General features: G+C 34.0%; 1 protein-coding gene across 1 annotated transcript in view; it reads left to right on the top strand.

Moving 5' to 3' along the window:
- Nucleotides 1–1123: 1123 nt before the first annotated feature.
- Nucleotides 1124–12783, top strand: part of LOC149564370 (Cyclin/Brf1-like TBP-binding protein) — a 272701-nt gene continuing 261041 nt past the window's right edge. Inside the window, exons 1-4 of the mRNA XM_089827430.1 lie at nt 1124–1652; nt 1830–1943; nt 4947–5028; nt 5368–5488. Of these exons, the coding sequence (XP_089683556.1) occupies nt 1879–1943; nt 4947–5028; nt 5368–5488 (268 nt within the window). The 5' untranslated portion in view covers nt 1124–1652; nt 1830–1878. The remainder of the gene's footprint in view (nt 1653–1829; nt 1944–4946; nt 5029–5367; nt 5489–12783) is intronic.

Raw genomic sequence — 12783 nt, 5'->3', positions numbered from 1 at the left:
TAAACTATGCGAGAGAAATTCTTTTAGGGGAAAAAATTGTAAAATAAAGTGATATATATATTTAATTTATATTTCGCATCTCAATAAATATATTTCAATTAATCAATTTTCACAACACACAATGGTAAGCAATTGCCAACCTCTTATGAGGTCTTTCCATTTCTACCCATTACATATGAAAAAATAATTTATAATTTTATTTTAATCATATAATTTTTAAAATAACATATGTCTACTATGATTAAATGCTTTAGATTTTAATCTAATTAAAAAAATATTTTTTATGATTATTAATAGTTTTATAACATATTAAATACAAATTAATTTAATATTCACAATAATATAAAACTATATTATTATTTTTATATTATATTTAATTATTATATATATATATTTAATGCATCTCAACATATATATTTAAATTAATCAATTTTAACACCACACAAATTTTTTTTTATACATCACATTCTCAATTTTTTTTTCTAGCCTCATCACATCATAATAATAATTTGTAACTTTAATATTTATATTTCTCATCTCCAGATAAATATAATGATTAAATCTATTTAGGTAATATTCATATTTGAATTTTCATTAACATAATAATTATTATTCATATATTACTATCTAAAATTTGGAAACGATAAATTTAAAAAAAAAACAAAAAAGGAAAAAAGAAAAAAGAAAATAGACATCACAGTATGAAGTGGCACTTCAAATGCAAGATAAAACTGGTTGAAATTATTGTTACGAAAACTAATAGTTTTGAATACAAGTGGAATAAGCATATGTAAATTCTTAAAATTTTAAATGCTTCGTTTGGATGCATCAAATCGGAATTAAAATACGAAGTAAAATAGGAATACATATTCTAATTTTGGCCCAAAAATGGAGTTTTTCAATTCCACCCAAATAAGTGTTATTAAAATACGTATTCCTATTCCACTTTTATTTATTTTAGAAAACATAAATTTTGGAGTCTGCAAATTTCCGATCAAATATTGGCCAGTGTATAGCCCCATTTTCTTAGGGTCTGCGAATTTCCCATCGAACTAAACAAGAATAGGAATACATAGCCCCATTTTCTGATCCCATAATAGTTATTTGATATGATATGATATGGTGGATTTCTATTCCCCTATTCCTATTCCCGCAGCCAAACGGGAGGAATTCACATAGGTACCATAAGATTATAACGCAGGGAAGCAGCGACCGTGTCTGTTTTACCGGCGGCTTTTTTTTTTTTCAATCCGACTGGGAGCTCCGGGACGCGTGAGACAAATCCGGCGGCCGTAGGGAAAGCTTCATCGGCTAAAAATTATCGAAGAAAGAACCTGGCTTTCAAACATATGAATAAGAGATCAGGTGAATTTATTGGTACAAGCTGGTTAACAGAGGGGTTCAGAACAAGCACGACCAGGTGACGTAGCGTGAATCCATCGGTCGGACCCTGGTGAGTGTACCATTGTGAGGGCTATTGCGTAGTGCTTGGTTAGCGAGGAAGATCGCTGTGTTCACATCGGGAAGATAAAGTTGGAAAATCTTCTGAAACAGTTTTGCGGGGAATGTGTTTAAAGTCAAATTGTGACGGGGTTTCTTAATTTTCATAGCTCAACTAATGTAAAGGAAGCTCCTTTTCATGAGACAACTAGGTTAGTTATAATTATATTCGAAACTTAGATTACGCGATGTATTTCCTAATGATTTCTAGTGTATATGATTCAGTCTACATTGGTGTTGCAGAATGATAGCTCAAATCCTGTTTTCAAGCTCTTACCTTCACCTGTGTAGCCATATACTTATTATAAGCTAATGATATTTTTTTACAGTTATTAGCATTAAGAGAGACCCTTCAAAATCTTTGGTTCTTTCAACACAATGGTTTGGTGCACTCATTGTGGAAAGGACCAGCCAACGGAGCGTGATGATATTAATGGATTCATGTAAGTGATTTTTTTGTTTTGTTGTTTGACTTGCATGATTTTTGTTTTATTTTTTTTTGTCTTGGGTAAGCAGCTATGCAATTTATATTGAGTTTATGTACCTTTCATTGTGGCATAAATAAATGTTTTGCCTTTGTTTTCGTAAAATTAAAAGAAAAATTAGAATTCTTGTTATCGATTTCTAATTTTGTTTTTATTGCAAAGTTGAGGCTCTATAGGAGAAGAGGGGTACTATAGGGGTCTCATGAACTAAATATGAAAAATTCTGAAGTACAGGTGACAGATTTTTGGCATGTCATTTCCATTATTTAAAGTACGAAATGAACTTACTTGTGATGTGTAAGTGTGGATATGACCTACGGAGACTAATAAAAATACAAAGAATCTTTAGATTCTGCAAAAAATATAATTGAACTTGTCTAGCTCGGAGAGAAAAAGTTGTCAAATGGTTAACTTATTCACATCCAATGCGAAGAGTTGTAGACTGTCAAGGACTAAAATGTAAAGAATTAGGAACTGGAGAGTCATGACCCAGAAAAGAAGACATGATCCTATTTACATTAGCAAATTATCAGCAAGGTGAAAATTGAGAACATTTAATGTCTATGATTGGTTCGGGAAGGAAGCACTTCTGGGTGTTGCAGAAGGTTATTGATTTGTAGAAGGTTAAATGAGCTCGTAGAACCTTCTTTTATACTTTTCCCACTGAAATTTTTAGGAGATCAATTTAAAATTTCACTTAATTTGAGAACTCCTTTTTACTCCAGAAGACCCTTTTATGAAAATAATGAAAGTATTTATACACAGGGTCCTAATATTTATGTGTCTAGAATTGACATTTTTTGGTTCTCTTTCCCATGAGGTATTTACTAGGGTGTCTATTAAATTAGTTTAATAAAATAAAAAATCGCTTTGTCAAATAATATAAGGTAATAAAAAATGTGAGTTGCAAAAACTGTTGAAAAGGTTCAAAATCAAAATTTGACTCCATTGAATTGATACTAATAATGATTAATGAAAAATGGGGCCAAACGAATGATTTATTGTAAATAGATGCTCTTTCCAAGAATCTTGGAGGACCATCAAACTCTAGAATTCATTTCGGAAAGTATCATAGGAGTCCTATAGAACAAATGAGCTCATTGCCAACATCAAACATCTATTTTGAAAAAGCTGACGGTCATTGAGAAAGCTGGAGCTAACTACAATGCTGAAGTGACAGCAAATGGGGACATCACAGAAACTTACAATAACTAGTGAAATTCTTACCCAATCTTGACAGAACCGATGTCATATCCCTGCCTAAAGTCAACTTCCTATAGTTGAGGGAAGCAAATGATTTCAGCCATTTTACCATTGCTTCATCTTCAGTCTCTTTATTAGATTTGTGAGCAAGATAAAAGGAAATCCCTTTCACGATATTGCACTTATCATCCCTAAGCACACATCCAGATCTTGCTTCATCGAGATTCCCCTTGAAGGCCCATTAAAATTTAGCTTAAGAAAACCCATTGGTAGGCATGTGATCACACCACCTGTAAAGATTTTTTAATCACCTATAAAATGAGGGATTTTAACACATTGCTTTTACAAAATGCTTGTTATATTCATCTAGATTCCAAACAAGGTTATTTGCTTGGCAAAAGGAGTTTGCAAATTGAATCATATTGTGTACTATTGAAAGTTATAGCTAAGAAAATTGTGGAATGAAATTGTGCTACTAGAAGAATACAAAAATCTATGAAAAATATTTTAGATCTGTCATACCACTACCTGAAGTCATTTGGTATGAGATTGGATCAAGAGCAACTACTGGCATTGCATAAGTGATCTTCATCTGCTATACTGCTACCTGAAGTCATTTGGTATGATATGGCATTTAAGAAGTTCTAAAGGTGGATGACAAATCTAAGGAGTCTTCAAGACTAATCAAGCTTCCATCGTGGCCTTTGATAGACAATAAGAGCCAACAGAACACATCATATAGGAGACACCATCCCTCTCATAGCTACTTCGCTATTTAGAAAGAGCTCTACCATCTAAGGAAAGTGCCAAACTTCATTAAGTGGATTTTTTTATTTTATATGCATGCTGTTTAAGGGTAAGAAGGTGCTGCAAGATTTTAATTAATATATCTGTAGGCCTTAAAGTCTGAAATTCAAATATTGACCAGTCAACAGCAGGCTTGCAAGATGCTCAAGCAGGTCAAGCTGCTCAAGCTGCTCAAGCATGTCAAACACCCCAAACAGGTCAACCTTTTGAAATATAAAATATTGATGATAATTGATGTATTAGTGCTATTATTGTTGTGCTCGATGCCTTGAACATATCAATTTGTATTGGATCGGCAGTTATGAGCTCAAAGAATATTTACTATTTTATGCGGAATACTATGTTGTCAAAATAATACTACATTGCAAACTGTTTGACAATATGCCTGTTAGCAAACTTTGGGAAAATTGCAAAAAATGTTAAACCTTTGCAAACAGAAAAACAATTACTTGCATGTCCGTGCATACAATTGTTGGCAGACTACCTACATCGAGCATTGGGGAATGGGAACAGACAAAATTGATTCAAACAAGGGAGGTCTCTGACAGGCACTCCATTTAATCTCCAGTTTGCATAGCGTTGTCATCATATGCTTAATTTTTTTTCTTAGCTATTGTTGTATGTTTAATATGACAAGGTTCTGTTTCTTTAATGTATATGTCACAGTGTGAGGACATTCTAGCTATAGTAGAGCATTATGAGACTGAAATGTTTGTATTTTATGAAATTGCTTTTTGTATTGATTAGAATGTGCTAGAATTCTGGTGATGAACAACTGTTCAGTATCTCTGTTGCCTGTGGTGTTTATAGACAATTTTTCCTTATCTTTAATATGAGAGCAATTGTACTTTGTCATATGTTGAGTCAATGTGAATACATGTGTGAAGTAACATCACCATATTTTTTTATAGCAGAGTTAAAAGCTGACACAACAATTGTCTTGAATTTCAGATGCTGCACTGGTTGTGGACGTGTTCATGAGGATAATATTTTCTCGTCTGATCCAACATTTGTGAAAAGTGCTGGGGGTCAGGTCTGATACTGAGCACCTAAAAGGAAACATTTCACACCCACAATAGAATTTGAGTTGATGGATGAAACTCTTTCATTGCTTATTGACTTTCTGATTATAGAATGCTTCTTATTCTCAGTTTTAAGTATCTGTAATTTTGCATAAGGAAAATCCAATCTTTGTGACTTGCGTCAGTTTTAACTATCTGTTTGTTTTCCTCATTCCCAATGATTTTCCTTCATATAAAAATAAGATCTAAGCAATTCTTTCTTTTTTTAGTGGTTTCTAATCACGCTTATGTTGTAATTAGAGTAGAGGAGTTTTAATCTTATTTGACTGAACTTTTGATTTTGGGAATAGAGTCAATTATCAGGGAATTTTATTAGGGATGGTCAATATTGCTCATATGGACGCCTTGATGGAGATTCAAATCATGACTACGGCTTCAGGACAGACTCACATCTCAAAACACTAGAAAAGGGTAATGTAAGAGTTGCTTTGGATGCTTTTCAACATGCAAAAGATGTATTTTGTATTTTTTCACACATAATGGTTTTGTTTCATTGGAAAATAGTGCTTTGTAGATTTGATTGTCATTTGTTTGTTGAAAACTTGCAACATATTGTACATCTAAAGTAAAAGAAGACATCAATGGCTTAAAGAAAAGTCAAAAGTTGAGCAATACTCTAATTTTTTTTCTGCCTGATTTATTTCATTAACACTGTCTATTATATCTTATCTAATGCTTGGAGGTGGTAGACTTCAACATTTTGAAAATCCATTTGAACTTTTTGTGAAATGGGTCTGACTTTTTATTGTAATATATTCATGATACATTCTATGAAACTATAGGGATTATGGACATTTAGTAATATGGCAAAAAGTGAATATGACAGTGGCTAATCTTTCTTGAAACTCTCTTTAAACATTCATAGGCACGGTCATGAATGCTATGGTGCTACAAATGCCAAGATAGGAATAATAATAAAAAGACAAGAAATATATGTGCTTTGGACAAGGAAAAATTAAGTTTTATTAATGTTGATAGGTGACAAAAGGTAGGACAATGGGACTCTAGAGGTTACAATTAATAACAATGGAAAGTTCTAGGAAGAGAAACATATAATTAAAATAGTAAAAATAAATAAGACAAAATAGAGTATTGTGATGCTAACAAATAACAATAAAGTGATAATATACTCAAGGTTCAAGATTAGCGAGAGGGGGAGGTGAATCAGTAATCCACAAATTCAAACTTTAACCACAATTTCACAAAACTGCTTAACCAATATCAGAGCTAACATCTATCCATTTCATGTTAACTTGTGAACCTTATCAACGAAACATCAAACAAAAACATCGACACAAGTAACACAATAACACTAAGATTTTTATTGTGGAAACCCTTGGTTAGAGGGAAATACCACAAGTATTGTGCACTGTTCTGAAATGTGCCCTGTTAAAGGCTTGGCCTTGTTAAAAGCTCACAATAATGCCTTATTAGGAGCAAACACTATTGTTAGGAATAAGGTGTCTCAACCTTGTATAATTCCTATTCTTATTATTTGTTTTGTAAAATGTATTTCTTGCAAATAATGTTGATGTGTCGACATCTTGAATTGTGTGTAAGGAGATCATGACTAAAACGCTTATGACGGATTCCTATGACACGTAAGAGCTATGTTAGGAAGATTCAATGACAGGTGAAGACATGTGGCAACTAAGATATTTGAGTATTGTACGCTCTACCCCAATAGTGGGGTTCGGGGCATCGGCCCGAAATTTTTTTTGGGGTTCCTATTTTCTCGGAGAATGGTAAAACCCTAATACGGTTTACCTTTGGGAGTAGCCCTAAAGTGAAGCGCATGTTATAAGCGTTTTTAGGGTTACGAAGAGATGTGATGCGAGAGAGTGTGTTGTTGGTACTGTGAGTTGCTATCGGAGTCTTCTGTTGTCGCTGTTGAGCTTGCATTGCAAGTGTATTGTAACCTTTTGTTGAAGATAATACATTGTGCAGGTTCTGAAGGGGTGGGGTTGTTTTACTGAAAGGTTTTTCCCCACCGGCAAATCTTTGTGTTATGTGTTCTTTTCTCTGTCTATTTTTTGTATGCATGGTTGGCTGCAATATTGTTGTTTACATGATATTGAATCTATAAGTGTAGAAGATTTTAATAGGATTTGCATCATACTTTCCTTATGAGATTAGTGTAGGAAGCTGTTTCCGCACCTGAGTTTCCTTACAACTATTAGGAGTCACTCGGTTAAGGGATTTACCTTAGATGTGTTAAGATCTTTACCCTGTTAGGAGTAACCTTGTTAAAGGATTTTCTAACTTAAATTAATGAGCCACTCGGTTAAAGTAATCGACTTCAGGCTTGTTAAGATCCTGCTCACTCTGTTAAAAGTGACCTTGTTAGCGATTCTAAACTTGATAACTTGTTAGGATTAACCAAGTGAAATTATATGGAAATAACACTTCATTATTGCTTGTACAGATCCTTTTCGGTTCACCATCTGCATCTTCTCACAAACCTTCAGCTACCAACTTGATCGCACAACCCCTGTCTATCATACACACTCACTCACACTTGCAAAATAACATTTTGCCATATAAATATACTTCTCAACACTAGGTCAGTCCGCCACTTCAACATAAACATGTTACATCTAAACTCAACTATACCTTGACTAAAACATATTACCTAACCCTAATCCATCATTAGTTGGCACAACACGATCAACCATTTGAATTGCACATCGATCCAACAAAGAACATCTAACAATATAACTTATTCCAATGCAAATACATACTTCGAAGAAATTCCATCACAACTACCAATGTATAACTAATCCATCAAAATTTATTGGTTCCACATCATTGCCACTACATCAACCAACTTTACATCCTAAAAGATCTATCGGAAACAACCTACATGGTATTGGTTCAAGATCAAATGCAAACATTCAACTTGTTCTTCACTTTCCATCCCGAACCGTTTCCAATCGATAGTAAACGTGTCTTCTTGTAAACTGAATGAAACACTATACAAAGCGAATGTCATTGTTTACTTACACGTCAGAGCATTAGACATTGATGAAGTCGCCAAAAATATTAAAGAGACACCCAACATGATACAAATAAAGAATATTGAAGGCATTACTATGCGGGTGCATAACTAAAAAGCTCTATGATAAATTTACATGAGGAAGAGTTATACATGTTCTACAAACAAAAAAGTATAGGCAACAATGCTATAAGCAAAGTGGTCAATGATACAACAATGACTTTTATAGCAACGTCAAGTGATTATCTCATAGGTTGATGCCATTTTGAATAACAGACTAGCCACATCACCATTGGGAATCACCGCACTAGGATGTTTTGATGGAAAAGACCACAGACGAATACACAAAAACAGTGACTAGCAGCGATTTGTAACAATACATGGATTGAACAGAATGGAGCTTGCGTTTGATCGACAGCTATGTCGTCAACATTCTTCAAACAAACAAATGAAATATTAATCAACCTTCAAAAGCCCGCTAAAGTATGAAGAACGATACAAATGACAACATTAAAAATTCTTAACGAACCAAATTTAACATTTTCAAATTATCATGATAACCTAGTTTATGTTTAAAAGGAAAGGTGCACTAAAAGAAATTAATTAGAATTAAAAGGTGCGACTAAAATAAATTGATTAGAATGAAAAGGTGCGAAATTTATAGAGGTGCTTCCATTGGTCAAAAGATACACCATTTACTTGGAAGGAAAAGATATAAAAGGAAAATGTATTATTTGCAAAGGTAGTACGTGAGAAGAAGAGAAGAAGAAGAGTTAAAAGAAAGAAAATATATATGAAGATTATGTGTGAAAAGTAAGAGACTGGTAACAAGTAAGAGCACTGCATGAATATATGTATAACCAGATTTCTAATGTGTTATATATATACACACATAGAGGTCAGAAAGGGAAAATGAGTGTAAAGCAGATTATAGAGCAGAAGAATGTATAAGAATGAAGAGAAGAGAATAAATAAGGAGATTAAATAAGTTAGTTATGTGTAGAAAAGTGGGGGCAGATAAAAAGGGATAAATATCAAATAGGAGAAGAATTCTTAAAATACGAGAATCCATCATCAATTGAGAAAGCAACATCATCAAGGTGGAAAAGAAGTTTGTGTGCAGTGGGTTGGTGCTCATGACGACAATGGTGAGGATTAGTGCTTCCAGTAGGTCAGTGCTTGCGAAGTGTGGGAGTTGGAGCTTCTAGTGAGTTGGTGCTCATAAACATAGGGGTTGGAGCCTACAAAACACTGTAAAAGAACAAGTTTATATACAAAACAATTATTTGCCATGGATTTCTCCCTCATTGGGTTTCTACGTAAATCTTTATGTCATTGTGTTCATGTGCAATAATTGTTTATTTCAATTATTGATTCTATTGTGTGGATCAAAGGTTTATAAAGACAAGTTATTGTTATACTAATTCACCCCCCTCTCATATAATTGTGTGCTCGACTACCATATAAGCCATAGGTAGCATTCTCTCTTATGTAGAATACATTAATGTCCAAGACCTAGAGATAGCGCATGACATGTGTTAGAAATTGGAGAGAGTCTATGGTGGAGACTCACATGTGCAAAAGGCTAAGGTAGACAATTTGAAAGGAAGTTCAATGAAATGAGGATGTTGGAAAATGAGAACATTAAGCAATATAGCAAAAGGATCAAAGATGTTGCTGCAGCTACAAGAGGTGCTGAATGTATTCTTGAGGAAGAGGACTTGGCAAGTAAAATACTTAGAACTTTATTGCCTCAGTATACTATTAGAGTCTCGGATATTCACGAAGTTAGGTCTTTAGTAATTGGTGCAGTTACTTTGGATGCATTAATAGGGAAGTTGACTACTTTTGAATTAAGTAACTAAGATATGTAACATGCTAAAATTTCATAATAAAGATTAAGTAGAAACACCTCAAATAACATTCTTTTCAATGTAACATGAAAGACAATTGTAACTAATTATGCGTTTATCTATTTTCCTTTTATTGACATAACAAGTAAATGATTAACTAATCTAACTGCTTTAGTCTATATACATGGAAATAACCATTTAATCTAACTATAATTTGTAACTAGAAATTGCAAGATATTAAAATGAAATGAAGTACCCGATTTATAGACGATTGCAAAAGACGTTGACCTTGAGTTGTACGAGCCTTGGCTATTGGAGGAGAGAAGTGTTGCCATTGGGCTTAACCTCTCAACTGCGAACCCTTAAGTAGCCCAACATAATCTCTACCGAGAAAGGCCCTCCCTCCCTACCCTGAGAATCAAGGCTTGTTGCAACACTGTCCAACCACTGAGTATCTTGGTGTTAGAGTGTTGGCTAGTCAGCTGACGAGGCTGTGGACATCTTCCAACAACCTATCTTCTAATTACTAGCACTCTGACCTCTAGTGATCATAGTAGTAAGCATGCCACTTACCTACCCTGGCCAAGGATTTGTGAGGGCATTGTGGACCCGATCAACCACTGTTCGACTTGACAAAAAGACTACATTAAGGACTATCATGAGCTGACACAATTTCTTTTAATAATTTACTTTCTTGTTTGAGTCATTGACTATTCATTCTTTTATCATGTAGGAGTATCCTTTGTTCACACCCTTCATCTTGACCATATTGGTCTTCCTGGATGATTTATTGGGTGAATGTATGAGTAATGGTAATCACAACCAATAATCTGCCTATCTGGCCTTGGCTTATTAAAGAGAGTGTGAATCCATAAATTATCATGCATGACCAACTCTGCTGCCATTCTGGCGTTGGCAATTAAAATGGAAAGCTGGAAATGTTTAAGCATTCATATAACAACTAGTATATCCGCCATTCTTGCATTGGTAACATAATGATAGTTTCCTTTAATTGATTTAGTAATCAGCCATTCTGGCTTGCTTATACACGCTGGTGTATAAGTTTGCTCTTTACAAATCGAAATCTCTAAGGTACAAAATTCTCATCGGAGGAAGCATATTGCAAAATACTCCGGTATAAGTTTGCACCCGTACTGGTTTATATTTCAATAACACTTTAAAAAAATATAAATATTGCAGTTCGACACAATCATGTTGGTCATAATAAGATCATTGCTTCATTTACAATCAATAAAACATCATAGGAAATCTTTTAAATGCTTTAGTCATGCATTACGATCTATTTGCAAAATATATTGATACATGTGTAGAGGTAACGACATGAGCTGGTTAATGGTCGGATTTGCATAGTATGAGCAGCTCTTGTTGAAGCACAAAATGCCTTCTCTAAGAGGCTTTGAAATGCAATGATTGATTATGCACTGATTTAAGAAACTCTAAATGCAAATGCTCGTAAGAGGTGTATCAATTGCAGAGAAAGTAAGGAGAGCAGAGCAGAGATCGGAAATGAGGTAATAGTAGTGTCTCATTTTTGCCAAGAAGAAAAGAAATACACAATCAGGAGCCGTCACTTGAAATGTAGCCTTCTCGACTCAGTTACGAGCAAGATTTAATGGTGGCAAGAGTTACAAGATTCTTTAGCCATCAACTCATTGTAATAATAATAATATTAATAATATGGTCATCCAAAAATAAATAATGAAATGGCCCAATGAGAGCAATATAGAAATGTGGCAGCTCAAAGGGAAAATAAACTATTGCAAGAATTATTAATTCATGTGTAACACTTAGTACACTAGTGTCATCTACCACCTATCTATACTTGTGTAAGTATGTATACGTGGTATACTAACAACATATTTAACATATACATCATATATAATGTGGACGCATACATATGTCTAATACATGCACACACACACACACATATATGATGCTAATGTACTAAGGTATGGCAACATCACATATCAAAAGGTATTACAATGTAATTAAATGCTTAGTGTTTTCTTATTAGTGCACAATTATTGACTGGTAGCTCATGGTAGTCCTTAACATACTCTTGCTTACCTAACTGTTCTACCCCTTAGCCTTGGTGGTTAGGTTTCATACCTGTGGGCTCCTAGATGAAGTGGTGCCCCTTGCCCACCTCCTTTCTTGGCAATGCTTCCCCCCTTCGACGTGCTCCTACAAGAAGAAAATCCTCCACAATAATATCATATCTTCAAAATATTCGAAATTATTTTAACAAGCTATTCATCATAAATCATAACAGCTAACTACCATTTCACTTCAAATGAATGAATAACCAACTTCCCAATATTTCAAAATAGCAATATAACAACATCTTAACTAATAAGTAACATGTCATCTTCACTTGAAATCCTAACAATTAACCATCTTACCATTTGATATGATCATAACCAATTTTAACTGTCAACTGACTTCACATGAAAAGCACAACTGCTATATGAGCAGTATAAAAATTAAGTAAAAATTGGGATGTAACAAGATAGAAGCTGCATTCAAGGCATCTATGTCTCTTGCACCTGCAAAAAGAGGAAATGATATCACAAATATTTCTTCTACTTATTGTTCTAGTGTCTATGAATCTGTTTTTCTTGAAGAATGAAAATAGGAGGAACTGGAAGTGTTGCTTGTTAGGAGGTTACCTAGAGGAAGTGGTAAATACCAAGGTATACTACCTTTGAAGTACTTTTCATGCTGCAAAATTGGACATCTTGCTTTTAGATGCCCTGACAGGGCAAAGATGGATAAGGAAAGAAAACCCATGGAGAAAACAAAAGGCATGCTATCTTGTAGAAGAAGGTATTCCCAAT

This window comes from Cupressus sempervirens, chromosome 4 (assembly GCF_028749045.1).
Source record: "Cupressus sempervirens isolate cs-2001-9-10 chromosome 4, ASM2874904v1, whole genome shotgun sequence".
Taxonomy (NCBI): Eukaryota; Viridiplantae; Streptophyta; class Pinopsida; order Cupressales; family Cupressaceae; genus Cupressus; species Cupressus sempervirens.
This window is presented reverse-complemented; position numbering and strand designations above follow the sequence as displayed.